The sequence below is a fragment of the Narcine bancroftii genome, chromosome 6 (assembly GCF_036971445.1).
Source record: "Narcine bancroftii isolate sNarBan1 chromosome 6, sNarBan1.hap1, whole genome shotgun sequence".
NCBI lineage: Eukaryota > Metazoa > Chordata > Chondrichthyes > Torpediniformes > Narcinidae > Narcine > Narcine bancroftii.
In genome coordinates, this window is record NC_091474.1 from 242,524,765 (window position 1) to 242,539,961 (window position 15,197).

The 15,197-nt window shown below is 44.3% G+C and overlaps 1 protein-coding gene across 1 annotated transcript in view; it reads right to left on the bottom strand.

The window, feature by feature from the left end:
• Positions 1 to 820: 820 nt before the first annotated feature.
• The window catches only part of acbd3 (acyl-Coenzyme A binding domain containing 3), a 114,935-nt gene continuing 100,558 nt past the window's right edge, over positions 821 to 15,197 (bottom strand). The window contains exon 8 of the mRNA XM_069887825.1: positions 821 to 7,353. Coding sequence (XP_069743926.1) covers positions 7,142 to 7,353 — 212 coding nt within the window. The 3' untranslated portion in view covers positions 821 to 7,141. The remainder of the gene's footprint in view (positions 7,354 to 15,197) is intronic.

Consider the following 15,197-nt stretch of genomic DNA (forward strand, 5'->3'; position numbering starts at 1 on the left):
AACAACTTTCGCTATTGCTGAAATCCAAAGGCTGCAAGTGGGAAGGGTGGGGTGGGGGGGAAACAAGTGGCAGTTTGTTACAAGTTCACACAACTATCCCATATTAATTCTGTTACCCCCGAACATGGATCGGCAGGCTTTAGAGCAGTGGTTCTCAACCTTTTTCTTTCCACTCACATCCCATTTTAAGTAATCACTATGCCATAGGTGCTCTGTGATGAGTAAGGGATTGCTTAAGGTGATAAGTGGGTGGAAAGAAAAAGTTTGAAAACCACTGTTTCAATCGTACCTCATTGACTCGTTATGTGCACGGTTTTAGAGCTCGCAAAGGAAATGGGCCAATGACAATTTTTCTCAAGCAAAATATTTCAGTAACAATTGGGTCTGGAGCAGTGATTCTCAACCTTCCCTTCGCACTCACGTAACAGCTGAAACAATCCCTTACTCATCACAGAGCATCGATGGCAGAGGGATTATTAAAGTCGCATGTGAGTGGAAGAAAAACGGTTTGAAAACCACTGATCTAGATTTGGGCCAAAGGCGGGACTAGCTTAGTTGGGGGGGGGAACAAGATGGGCCGAAGGGCCTGTTCTGTGCTGTAAAACTCAACGACTCCAACAGAAAGACGACAGGCTTATTGACATATCCATTTAATCATAATGTCAACACCTTAAACTAATGCAATTCTTGTGCAAAGATTAAAAGGAGGGAAATAATAAAGACTGCAGAAAAAAAAACACATTTTAATTGAGATTAAATATATTATTGAAAGAAATAGATTCTGAAATTCCACTGGTCATTAAAAAAAAACTCACGGCAATAAAATCTTCCCGTTTAATATCTTGGGGGAGGGGAGGGGAGGGGTGGGAAGAAAAAGAAGCCACATTTCCAGCAACGAACTGCAACGTAGGAGCCCCTTTACATTTCTCTGAAAATCGGAATAATGTAAACCATACAAAACAGTTAGAGTGTCTATTTAGGAAAATAGTTGTAAATACACAAAAAAGAAAAGGAGACAGGAAAAAGCCATATGTACAAAACAGGGTTGAAAATTATTTATAAAAGAGAATGAGAGAGAGAAAAACCTGAAAAACTCTCTGTAGAAACATCTCCATTCACTGTACACAGAGATGCGTTGAGTGGGCACACCAGGAACCTCACTCCAGGAATGCAAGCATAATTAGCAAGGAAATCTAAAGTTGATTCTAATGTGAGTCACACAAAGGTGCTTTGGTGACTAAAAACACCTCCAGAACAGGTCGCAACACATGGTGGGCTGCAAAAACAACCAGGGATGTTAGTATAAGAAATAAACATCGGGTTAAAAGAGGGAAATTAATTTGCAATTAGTGCACACATTTATTACCAGTTAAACAAGAAAATCTGCAGATGCTGGCGTCTAGTGCAATGCACACACTTGCTGGAGAAACGCACCAGGTCACCCCTCACCCATAGGAAGCGAATGGCCACCGATGTTTCAGGCCCAAAACCATGCATGTGAATAAAAAGGGGGGGGGGGGGGTGGTGGAGGTGAGCTCGTGCACTGCCAAACCGTGGTCACCTGCAAATTGGAGGAAGAACGCCTTGCAATCTGTCTGGGCACCCTCCAGCCAGACATCATTGACTTTTCCAATTTTTATTAACTGAATCCCTCCCTCCCTGTCTCCAGCTCCCTATCCTTTCCCTCTCCGATAAGAGCTACCCTCTCTCACCTGTATCCACCATACCTGATCCTTCTCTCTCTGCCCCTCCCCAACTTTCTATTCAGGCACCTGACTGTTTTTGCTTATGAAAGGACCAGGCCCAAAACGCTGGTGACCCTTTACTTCCCTTGGATGCTGCGTGACCTGCTGAGTTTCTCCAGCATATTGTTATATTAAGATTATACTCCCAGTCATTTTTAATCTTAGCCATTGGGGCTAGTCTTAAATCCAACAAATCAATATCAGTCCACTGTGAACAAGTTGTAGATCAAAAAGTATACCGAGAATATTTAGGACTGCAATTCAAGAAAAGCATTCAATTGAGACTGAACAAAATTCCTAACTTGCAAATATCTAAAAAAATGTCTGTGTTGACTGACAATTGCTCAAAAGAAGCAAAGTTATTTTGAATAAATAAATCTTAAAATTTTTTAGGACCAAATGTGTGACATTCCTTAAAGCCTTCATCTAATACTGAAGGTGGGACTAGGTGGTTATCTACAATAGAACTAACCAGAAAAAAATTATTATAACCAAAAAAATTCCCTAAATTGAGCCCATATTCTCAATCGAATTCTCATTATCGGATTATGTGTCAATTTAGAAAATGAGAAAAGGATAAAACGGAACTAAAATTGCCAACATAGATGATTTCTTAAAAAAGTTTAGTTCCATTTCCAACCAAGAAGGGTGACTTATTTGGTGTTCTTTCACAAGATGATGAAAAAGCATTTGACTGAGTAGAATGGAAATATTTATTTGCTACTTTAAAGAAATTTAATTTTGGTCCAGATTTTATTATTTGGATTGAAATATGATATTATCATCCTATGGCTTCAATTCATTCTAATCTACAACAGTTGAAAATGTTTAGGCTATAACAAGGATATCCATTAAGTCCTTTACTGTTTGATATAATAGTAGATCCATTAGCAGTAGCCCTATAACAATGTAGAGAATTTAAAGGTTTAATCAGAAATGGAATTGAACATAAAGTATCTCTCTAGGTGGATGATTTATTGTTGTTTTTTTTTTCTTACAAATCTGGAGGTTTCTATACCAAATATACTAACTATGTTTACTCAGTTTGGACAATTTTTGGGATATAAAATAAACTTACACAAGAATGAACACTTACCTTCAAAAGAATCTCTTTCTATGCATTCCAAATTTCTGTTTAAAATAGTGAAAGACCCATTTCAGTATTTGGGAATTATTATCACAAAAAGTCGTAAGAAAATTTTGTAGTATTACTTACTCAGATTAAAATATTATTATCGGGATGGTCACCACTATCGATTAAAATGAACATTCTACCTAAACTTTTCAACCTTTTTTAAGCCTTACCAATTTTTATTCCTAAATCCTTTTTCAATTAATTTCTTCACATATATGGGAGGGAAAACAACCACATATAAGTAAAGCCCATCTTCAGAAAACTATTAGGAATGGGGGGGATGTCACTTCCAAATTTTTGATTTTACTACTGGACGATTAATATATGGCAGTTTATTTTTCTTATTAAAACTTGATAAATTAATGTTTGAGATGCAAAATACATAGTTTAAATGCATGAAGTTGGGTTCTCCTGACCTGAAATCCAGAGCAATTCACCAACATTACAAATTTATTCTCCACTGGGTTCTCACAGGGAGAAGCCAACACTAACTTTGAAAGGGACAGGCCAGGCTAGCAGCTGAATGTCATGACTCTAGAATTGACAATACTATGGGAGATCTGTCAATTTTACAAGCATATACTTTAAATATATGAAATCGCCATTCAACCTGTACAATCACAAAAATATATTGCTTTGTTGAACATAAAAAGGGGAGGAGAAAGGTTTTGAGTATCCACCTTTGAAGTTTCCCTGTGAAGGCCATAGAGCTGCATCTTCAGTTATTACCCAACAGTAAGGAAAGAGGAGGACCTGGCTGCTCAATCCTCCCATTCTTATGGTATTTAACTCACTGCTAATGTACAGGGGATAGCCTCTAATAGTACAGATGGATACAGAGTTTGCACCAGTGGCAACTTGATGTACTTGACCCTCAACTGTACAATGTGCAGTGTTCACACTGTAGCATGCCTCTCCACGGTAATAGCTGCTGGCCCACTGTACGGGGGCGAGGGGGGGTGGGGGAGGGAAGACTTTGTTGGGAATCATCCATGTGTGGCTCATGCTGGGGACAAGGGTGGGATCAGAAAGGATGGACTTTGACTTCCCACTCTGCCTGATTCAGAATTCTGAGGGGTATAGGTTAGGGTAAATGCAAGCAGGCCTTTTCCACCGAGAGAAAAACTCAAGGACGTGGGTTAAAGGTGGATGGGGAAATGTTTAAGGGCTCATTAGTAGGAACTTCTTTACACAGAGAGTGATGGGAGTGTGGAAAGAGCTGCCAGCAGAAGAGGGGATTTTAAGATTTCACAAAAATGGATGGGAGGGGTATGGAGGGTGCAGGTTAGTGGGACAAGGAAGAATAATAGTTTGGCACAGCCAAGACGGGCCAAAAGGCTTGATTTTGTGCTGAAGAGTTCTGTGAACCTGAAAGACATCTTAGATGAAGCAAGCTGTGACTCCTGACTGAACAGGTCTACCATTTCCTTCTCCATACAGGGAGGACACCGATCCAGCCGCCTCATCTCTGTGATTATCACAAGGTGACTGGAGGAAATTGCAGATCCAATCTCTTCCTATCTATCCCTGCTATCCCCTCTATCTTATTCAGAGGTTATGCTCTGGATGACAATTAGGAGCATGAACTAGGAGTATTCCCACAGCAGCTAAGAAGCTGCCTGTGCTCGAGAACTGTTTTATTGTCCACAATGATTATAAAAGCAAGCAAACTTGTGTGTGGGATTCATTGCGCACTAATAGCTCCATTTGCCCAACTGGGACTGGGCTACCAGGTTAAGGTGGCACCACCCCTTGAAATCACCCCATAAAATGTGGCAGAAGGTACTACATTGAGGGGGTCATCTTGGTAAAGTCCAACTGTACCCTAACCTAGTCTATTATATATCTGGGATCACAGGACAGCAAACATGAATGCAAATACGGCCAACTCAGCCTCTATCAGTGTTAGCCTTTCAATCGCTGGGTACGTATCCTGGCAGAGAAGTGATAAAACATAGAAATGTACAGCACAGGACAGGCCTTTTGCCCCAAAGTGTTGTGACAACCTAGTAACTTATTCTAGTAACTGCGGAGAATTTCCCTACTGCACAACCCTCCATTGTTCTCAGCTCCATATACCTATCTAATAGTGTTTAAAAGACCCTATTGTCCCTGCCTCCACCACTATTGCTGGATATTCCATGCCCCCACCACTCTGTGTGGAAAAACCTACCTCTTCCATCCACCCTGTCCTTACTCCCAAGCACCTTAAAACCATGCCCCCTGGTGTTCCACATTTCAGCCCTGGGGGAAAAGCCTCTGGCCATCCACACGATCAATGCCGCTCACCATCTTGCAAACCTACATCAGGTCACCCCTCACCCTCCGTCACTCCAAGGAGAAAACCCAATATTCCAAGTGGGGCCAGCTGTGAGAGGAAGTGGTAGAGGCAGGTACAACTATAACATTTAAAAGCCACTTGGGCAGGTTTATAGGGATACGAGCCAAAGGCAGGCACTTGGGACACACTCAGAGAGATGGAAGTGACTCTGAGCTGGTTTGACCCAGGGTCATTTTGACTTGTACACCTGCACGTTTACCTGGGAATAATTTGGAAAGTTTAGGGGAGACATCAGGATTGAGATCTTTAAAAAAATACACAAGAGAGTTGTGAGTGCCTAGAATGTCTTGGCAAGGGTGGTGGTAGAGGGTGGTACAATAGGGACATTTGCAAAGTAAAAACACAAGGCTGGAGAAACTCAGCAGGTCAAACAGTGTACTTTATATTACAAGATACAAAACCAACATTTCAGGCTTGAGCCCTTCATCAAGGTACGAAGGTGGTGGTGGGGGGGGCGGCCATTTACAAGATGCTTAGACAGGCACATGGGTGAAAGAACAATAGAGGGTTATGAGGTAGAAAGGGTTTAGGTTCTTTTTGGTAGGTATATATAGATCGGCACAATATTGTGGGCTGAAGGGCCTGTACTGTGCTGTAATGTTCTATAATTTAATTGTTTTTAATAATTTTATTTACACACACTATAATACCCGTGCTGTTAACTACACTCAATTAACCAACACCGTACATGTTTGGAGGATCTATTTGTAATGAACCCAAAGTCAGGTGACAGACTACAAGAGTATCCCAGCAGTCTCTGCTTCCAGTGATATCTGGAACAAGATGGTAGTTTGAAGGCTTGTTTGGGGGACATTTCCTTCCTGAAGGAAGGAAATGACATGCTTGTTGCTGGGCTATGTGGGTGCCAGGCACAGCCGCATGAGCCAAAACAGGCGAACAGATGGAAGGGAAAAGGCAGCAGGGGTTCCCGACTACCCAAGAGGAAATTAGCTCGCTTTATAGGAGGAGAGGCTCGGAGCGGATTGAATGGCTGGATCTGTCTGCGGAGTTAAACAAGAAATATGGACCCGATCCCACCCCCCAACCAATCCACTCCCAAAAGGCATTCAAGCCACAAAACGGCAGCAGAATGCCTGTAAAGAGCAAACCACTCACTCTCCTTCACCCCCTCCAGGGGCTTTCTCTATGCAGCCTGGATCCGAGATGGCAGTCGGTTTAAAGACCACCAGGGGAATCATCCCTCCAATCAAGAGGCAAAACCAGTTCTTGAATACCAAAGAATTTGGCAATAAAATTCGAAGGGAGGCTAGAAGAGCTGGCAAGCAGCCCAGACTGTGCAATGCTCATTGTGACAAGGTTTAGATCCCCAAGCATTTCTTCCTTAAGCTCCTCCCTTCCCCAACCTACATCCAACATCTAACATTTAATAGAACATCCCCAGGCTCCGCTGCCCACAGGTGCATTAAATCAGCCATTCTCAATGGCTACGGCCACCCCTGGGCACCCAGCCCATTTCAGAAGAAGCCTCCTTTTCATGTCGCATAACACAACAACTAAAAAAAAAAATTTTTTTAAAATATAGTCAGTAGAAGTATGGAAGAAAACAAACTTGACTGCTTCACTGGGAACGGGGCCCATGAACTTTGAGCAGAGTCCTGGGGAGGTGAGGGGGGTGGGGGGGGGGGGGGTTGAGAATGACTGTTAAACAGTTCTCGTAACAGAACACAGGCCTTCATCAGCAAAAGACCAAAAAAAGCATGGACAGAGTGTAGTGACGCCACATACATCTAACGAAACCAATTCCTGGCAGTGATTCTTGTTACTTCAGTCACTGCTCCTTCACCCAATTTATTATTATATAGAATGATTTAGATAATTATTTCAATGCACAGTGTGCAAATTAAAGTTTACAAAAGAAAGCAAGAACAAAAGCAGATGGCAAGCACAGTGAGCTTGGTTTTATCTGGTATAATATACTCTGTAGTAAACCGTTTTTGACCTCCACAGTGAGTAGGAGTTGTCAAATTTCAGAAGGTAGACCCCTCGGCCTGGGTACTGATGGGATCCAGCGTAGACCTCCTCATGGCAGTCGCGTCTGTAGACCGGCACCACCTCATCCACCTGAACTTTGCTGGCTTCCTTCTTCATCTTTTCTCCTTCGCTGGGGACCCCTGTGGAAGATGAGCAAATGATTTATCTTCTAAGTAAAAACACAGAAACAATGGAGGGACTCAGCAGGAGGTAAAAGATCTATAACTGGCCTTTCGGGCCTGAGCCCATCCTCAGCAGGCAGGCGCCTGAATGAAAAGGCTGGGGAGAAGGAAAGAAAGAGCAGGGCGAAAGGCAAGGGGTGATAACTGGACATAGATAGGAGGACAGAAATAGTGGAAGTGCTGAGTTCAGAGAGAGTGTGTGAAGTGGTGGTTTGATGAGTTTTGGTGGTGGTGCCCTGTTGAAGGGACAAGCAAGAGGAGGTGTCTGAACTCTACCCTGACTATTTCATCAAGGCATTTAATCCAATGCTTCTTTTCTGACAAAATCTTCACAATGAGAGAGGCCATTCAGTTAAATGATTCAATGCTGGCTCCTCGAAGCACAATCTGGTCAGTTTTAGAACAGAAATCTACAGCACAGTACAGACCCTTCAGCCCCCAGTATCGTGCCAACCTAGTAACACACTCGCCTATCCTCCCATTCATGTGGACCAATGGCTTCTTGGCTGTAGGCCTGTGCTCCTCCTCTGCCCCTTCCCTCCTGCCTGCTTTTTGCTTAGGCCTGAAATTTTGGTTGCATATCTTTGCCTCCTGTGGATGCGGTGGAACTAGCTGAGTTTCTCCACCACTTTTGTGAATTTATTTTAACCTACTCTAACAGCTGCCTAGAATTTCCCTGCTGCAAAACCCTCCATTTTCCTTAGCTTCACATACCTATCTAATAGTATCTTAAAGTATCCTGTTTACCTGCCTCCACCATTGTTGCCAGCAATGCATTCCATATAGAACCTTCCACTTACATTCCCCTGCCCCCTCCACCCCTGTACTAACAACCAAGCACCATAAAACTAAGCTCCCTGGTGTTAGCCATTTCAGCCCTGGGAAAGAGCCTCTGACCATCCACACGATCAATACCTCTCATCATCATGTACACCTCTCACCATCTGTCACTCCAAGGAGAAAAGACCAATTTCACTCAACCTATTCTTACAAGGCATGTTCTCCAATCCAGGCAGCGACCTTGTAAATATCCTCTGCACTCTCTCTACAGCATTCACATCCTTCCTGTAATGAGGTGACCAGAACTGAACACAATATTCCAAGTGGGGGGGGGTCCTAACCAAGGTCTTATATCGCTGCAACATTACCTCACGGCTCTTGAATTCAATCCCACAGTTAATTTTCTTTTCCCGAGCCCTGCAAATAATTTACGTTCACGTTTTACCCTGGGAAAAAAGATTCTGACGACAAGAGGGTAAACAGTCAGAATTGGTTTCCCGGGGTAAAAATGTCAAATATTGGAGGACGGGCATTTAAGTAAGGCAGTGGGGGCCGGGAAGGAGAGGGAATTTAAAGAAGATGTGCGAGGCAAGTTTTTCTTTTACAGTGTGGAACAGGCTGCCAGGAGTAGTGGTGGAAGCAGATAAGATAGTGGTTAAGAGGCTTTTAGACATCGAGTATGAAGGCCATAGAGGGATATGGATTAAGTGAAAGCAGCAATTTTAGCTTCATTTGGTTATTATGTTCAGCACAGATACTGGAGCGAAAGGCAATGTTCCTATGCGCTATTGTTTTATTTTCCATGCTTTTCCCTCCAAAACCAGACCTTTCAGCCCATCTAGTCCATGCTGCCCAAATCCTCATACTGTTTGCTCATGAATTTACAAACATGTCCCCTGATCCTGGAGTAATCAGGGGCAATCATGGGAATGCCGTCGCTAGACTCTTTTGCCCATTTAAACCGTCACTAACTCGTGCTCCTTTTTAAAATCTCTTTTGCTCCATAAAGAACAACTTTTCCAGTCTAAAGCAACCAGAAAGTCTGCTGGAGGAACTCAGCAGGCCGAGCTACATTAGTGAGAGAAAAGGAACGGTCAATGTCTTGGATCAGAACCCATTGCCAAGAGCTAGAGTGCAGAGGGGAGATGGCCAGCATAGAGAGGAGAGGATGGGAGGGAGTAAATGCTGGAGGAACTAGGCAGGTCTTGCAGCGTCCATTGGAGGGAAAGGTAGATAACCAACATTTCAGGCCTGACCCCTTCAAGGTATGAGTAAAAAGCAGGCAGGTGCTTGAACCAAAAGGTTGGGGGAGGAGGGAAGAAAGGGCAGGGAGAGGAGCACAGGCCAACGGGCTAATTGGACGTGGAGAGGAAAGGTGAGAATTGATGGGGGAGGGGAAGATCTGTGAATGCAGAGTTGGAAGAAAGGAGACAGAAGGAAAGGGGGAAAGAGAGTGAGAGAGAGAGAGAGACATAGGGATAGGAGAAGGGGAGACATGGGGGGGGGGGGGGTGTGCTAATGGAAACCAGAGAAGTCAATGTTAATGCATCTAGTTGGAAAGTGCCAAGATGGAAGGGGAAGTGTTGTTCCTTTAATTTGTGGACGGTCTCAGTCTGGCAGAGCATTGGATTATGGACAGATATGTCAGCATGGAAATGGAGTGGGGACTTGAAACGGTTGCCACAGGGAGATGCCCGCTATTGTGGTGGACAGAACCGAGGTGCTCAATGTAACGATCTCCCTGTCTGCGCCCAATCTCTCCAATGCAGAGGAGTGGCGCCTTCAGATATACAAGTGAAGTGTTTGGGGCCCTGAACGGTTTTGAGGGAGGAGGTGAGGGCACAAGTGTAGCATTTCTGATGGTCACAGAGGGAGGTACCAAGGGGACAAATGGTTGGACAGGGGCCTGTAGCGATTCATAGACCAATGAGGGGTGAAGGATGACAGACAGCTTGGGAAGTGAGGAAGTTGATTGGCTGTGCCAAACTATTATTCTGCCAAGACCCAGTGACCTGCACCTGGATTATATTCCCCACACTCCCCCTATCCATGTACCCATGGAAATTTTAAATTCAAATTTTGCTTTACAGTGCAGTAACAGGCCCTTTTGGCCCAAGAGCCCGTGCTACCCAATTGACCTACGATCCTTGGCACATTTTTTTTTGAACGGTGAGAGGAAACTGGAGCACCTGAGGAAAACCAATGCAGACATGGAGGGAATGAACAAACTCCTTGCAGACAGCACAGAATTCGAACCCCGGTCCCAATCGCTGGGGCTGTAACAGCATTGTGCTAACCGTTACGCCCACCGGACCCCCCCCCCAATCTTATCTTGGAAAAGAATGAGCGCACATTCATCACTTCTACTGGCAGTTTGTTCCTCACTCTCACCACCCCCTCAAAGTGAAGCTACTCCTACTGTTCCCCTTCAACTCTTCTCCCATTATCAATATCCTCGAGTTCTTGCCTCACTCAACCGCAGTGGAAAAAGCCTACTTGAATTTACTCTATCTATACTCACCTCCATCAGATCTCCCCTCATTCTACGGCACTCCAGGGAATAAAGTCCTAACCTGTTTCACCTTTCCCCGTAACTCAGTTCCTCAAGACCGAGCAACTTACTTGCATATCTTCTCTGCACTCATAATCTTATTGATATCTTTCCTGTAGTTAGCCCTCACAATGCCATAAAATCTTCAACAAAGCATCCCAACTCTACTGTGTCAACTGAAGCCACACAGTGCATGGTGGGGGGTGGGGGGGAGAACAAAACTCCTGAATGGGGCAGCACATTAGCCCACTATCATGATCAAGTCTCCACCTGTACTAATCCTGTTCACCGACACCTGGTTCGCAGCCTTCCATGCCCTGGCGATTCCAGTGCTTGTCTAGATATTTCTTAAATGTAGTGAGAGTCCCGTCTCCATGACCTCCTCAAGCAGTTCCCTCCATAATTCTACCACCCTCTGGATGAAAAGATCCTTCCTCAGACGATCTTATCTAAGTTATTTCATATGGCTTTGAAAATGGAGGGCTGTGGGTTAGGGAAGGGTTGGAACCTTGTTCTTTCCACTAACATACCACCTTAAGTAATCCCTGTGCCATCAGGGCTCTCTGATTAGACTGTTGTGGAGTTGGTTTATATCAGTCAGCAAAAACATCGTGGGCTAAAGGGCCTGTACTATGCTATAATTTTCTATGTTCTCCAAACCTCTTGCCCTTTACACTAAACCCATGCCCTCTAGTTTTCTATCCCTCTGCTCTGGGGAAAACATTCCTACTACTTAGCTAATCCATGAAACTCCATTTTGTTTACCTGCAAAAGGTCTTTTCTGTGCCCCCTCTGCTCAACAGAAAGCAAACTCAGCCTTTATTGTTACAAGACATGCAGATACATACTCACTAACTGTCTAGAGGACATGAAGTGTTGGATGGCTCAAAAGGTCTTACAGCTGAACGAGGGTAAATTTGAGGTTATCCTATTTGGTCCCCCTAATTCTACCTAAATTTATCTCCAATAATCTTGGTAACTGATCCACCCTCAGTAAACTCTGTGTTAAATCCCTTAGTGTAATATTTGATTCCACCTTCAAGTTTGTCAAGTAAGTTAATGCAGTTGTAAAAGCTAGCTTTCTCCAGCTTTGCTAAAATCAAATTATTCCTTTCATTTAAAGATCTTGAGAAAGTTATCCTGCCCTTTTAGTCTCCCGTTTAGGCTATTCTAACTCTCTCTATACTGGGATTAGTCAGTCTTCATTATCCTGTCTGCAACTGGTTGAGAATACTGCAGCAAGGGTCCTGACAGATTCCAAGAAGAGGGACCACATCATCCCTATTCTGGCCACCCTCCACTGGCTGTCAGTATGGCTCAGAATTGATTTTAAGGTTCTTCTGTTTGTCTATAAAGCCCTTAATGGGCTAGCCCCCTCTAATATCATGGATCTCCTAACTCCTTATTCCATTTCAAGACCCCTCAGGTCAGCTAACTTGGCTGGTTCGTAATCAAATTGTGAGCTCAGAGGAGATCGTGCCATCGCTATTACAGTCCCCAAAATGTGGAACAACATTCCTCCATCTATCAGATTGGACCCTTCCAACAACCCTTTTTATTGAAGGTGTACTTTTATTCACTAGCGTGTATTGTCCTACTCATGCACCTGATTGTTACACCTTGTGTTCTAACCTCTCGTATTCATTTTATTCCGTACTGTATATAGTTGCCTAGTTGTGGTGTCTTTTTGATCCGTACAGCACTTTGGTCAACATGAATTGTTTTAAATGTGCTATATAAATAAATAAACTGAACTCTTCATTTTGGACTTATAGGCAGCCATGTCTCGTGCACTCTAAACAGGGCATCTGCATCTCCCTCAGAAGAAAAGGGCAGCGCAGTTAGAGTAGGGGTTAACACAATGCTGTCACAGGGCCAGCAAGCAGGGCTCAAAACCAGCGCTGTCTGGAAGGAATTTGTACGTTCTCTCCATGTCTGCATGGGTTTCCTACGGGAGCTCTGGTTTCCTCCCATCCTTCAAAACGCACAGGGATTGTAGGCCAACAGTGTGTAGTTGGGCAGCACGGCCTCGTGGGACGGAGGGCCTGTTACTGCCTGTTAAAAGCTACCAATGCCGCTGCTGTGAAGACCATCTCCTGCCATTTCAAAAGTCAAAGCTTTCATAACCCTTGGCAATTCGGAAGTTTACTCACTGTCAGAACATAGAAAAAGTAGCAGCCAAGTTCCCTCCAGCTATACTACAATGGTCAGACAGTCTTAATTATGTTTAAGGAATTAACATTAGCCTGTGCAACAGGAGGAAGTCTGGATCCTCTTCAACAGAGAGCCTCCACTATTAAGAGAAAGAGCAGACAAGAACTCTGTGTAATGCCTTCGCTGCAAGCATGCTCCTTAGAGGGTGACACACTCTCTCAGCTGCCAGGCAAGGTTAAGTACTGGAGACTGGAGTTTGGCTTGAGCTCACAATTTTAACTTACAGATGTAAATGTAAAACACCCAATTGTTGCTAAAAATCCAACTGGGAACAAACAAAATTTTGGTATTAGGAACAGAGTGGTCCGGTTGGCGTAGCGGCTTGCGCAACACCTTTACAGAGCCAGAGATTGGGACCAGACTGGGGTTCGAATCCCACTCTGTCTGTAAGGAGTTTGCACGTTCTCCCCATGCCTGCGTGGGTTTTCCCCGGCGCTCTGATTTCCTCCCACTGTTTGAAGTGTGCAGAGGGGGTTAATCGGGCGACAGGTACTCATGGGCCGATGTGGCCTGTTACCAACAAAATGAATGCAGCCACTAAGAAAATCTCATTCAGCAAGGGAGCTCCAAGAGTTCTTCTCTTTCTGGTATGGTCTACACAAACTGCCTGGTGCTGGAACAAGAAGTGGTACAATATCATTAACAGAAAGTGGTGGGCGCCTGGAATACACAGTTGGGGACAGTGGTGGAGGCTGGTGCAATAGGGAAATTTAAAAGATTCTAATATACGCACATGAATACAAGGAAAATAAAGGGCTATGGGTGTGAGAAATGGAAGGGTGGATAGACACATGATTGAAAGAGTATAGAAAGGATTTACAAGAATGTTGCCGGGACCGGAAGAACTAAGTTACAGGAAAAGGTGAAACAGCTTCGGATTTTAATCCCTGTAGCGTCAGAGAATGAGGGGAAATTTGATTGAGGTACTTCAAATTATGAGGGGTATAGACAGAGTAAATTCAAGCAGGCTTTTTCCACTGAGGTGGGGGTGAGGACATGGGTTAAAGGGGAAAGATAAGATGTTTAGAGGAATTTCTCCACACAGAGTGTGGGACCCGTTGCCAGCAGAAGTGAGTGTGGGCTCAATCTTGATGCTAAAGAACAGTTTGGACTGGTGCGTGGATGGGAGGGTTTATGGAGGGATGTGGTCCAGGTGCCGATGGATGGGACTAATATTTCAGTAGAAACTAGATGGGCCGAATGGCCTGATTTTGTGCTGTAGTGTTCTATTGAACCATGGCTTCTTCATGTCATACTGGGAAGAGCCATTGGCGGCATCACTTCTCTGACCTGCTTCTCTGCTCTCACTCCTTCCCTAATGCAGGAAGGAAGAACCCTTGGTCTCCTGTACCAGCCTCCGCATTTAGTGGATCACCCTTCTCCACCTCTACCAGCCCCAAGACTCCACCGTTCGACCTTCCCCTTTCATGTTACAATCAAAGCCCTTTCATGACTACCTGTTCCATGCTCTTCGATCCCCACCCATTGCTCCTCTTCTCATGGCAAATGGAATCATTTCTTCTCAAGGCAGAGAGGAGGAGGAGGAGGAATGCTTTTCTCAGAGAGTAGTGAATTTGTGGTATTGAGCAATAGGAACTGCCTCATTAAATACATCCAAGATAAACAGATCACCCGACAACAGCACATCAGGCTGCTTTTCACCTATTACAGCTCAGTCTTCAACACCATCATCCCCTCAGTACTGCTCACCAAGCTTCAAAACCTGAGCCTCTGCACCTCCCTTTGCAACTGGATCCTTGACTTCCTCATCAGAAGACCACAGCCAGTGCTGATCGGTAACAAAGTCTCTTCCTCACTGACAATCAACACATGTGCACCTCAAGGATACATACTGAGCCCACTGCTCTACCCTCTCTACACCCATGACTATGTGGCCAGGCACAATTCAAATGCCAACTACAAGTTTGCCGATGACACAACTGTTGTCGGCAGAATCAAAGACGGCTACGAGGAAGCGTACAGGAGGGAGATGGATCAGCTCGTTGAGTGGTGTCACGACAACAACCTTGCGCTCAACGTCAGCAAAACTAAGGAATTCAGGAGGGAGAAATCAAGAGAACACAAACCAGTTCTCATCAAGGGGTCAGCAGAGGAGAGGGGAAATAAATTCAAGTTCCTGTGTGACAACAGCTTTGAAAGGGGCCATCATATTGCTGCAATCGTGAAGAAGGCTACACAGTACAACTCTGATTATCCAAAATCAGATTGTCTGAAATCCTCAATTATCCAAAATATT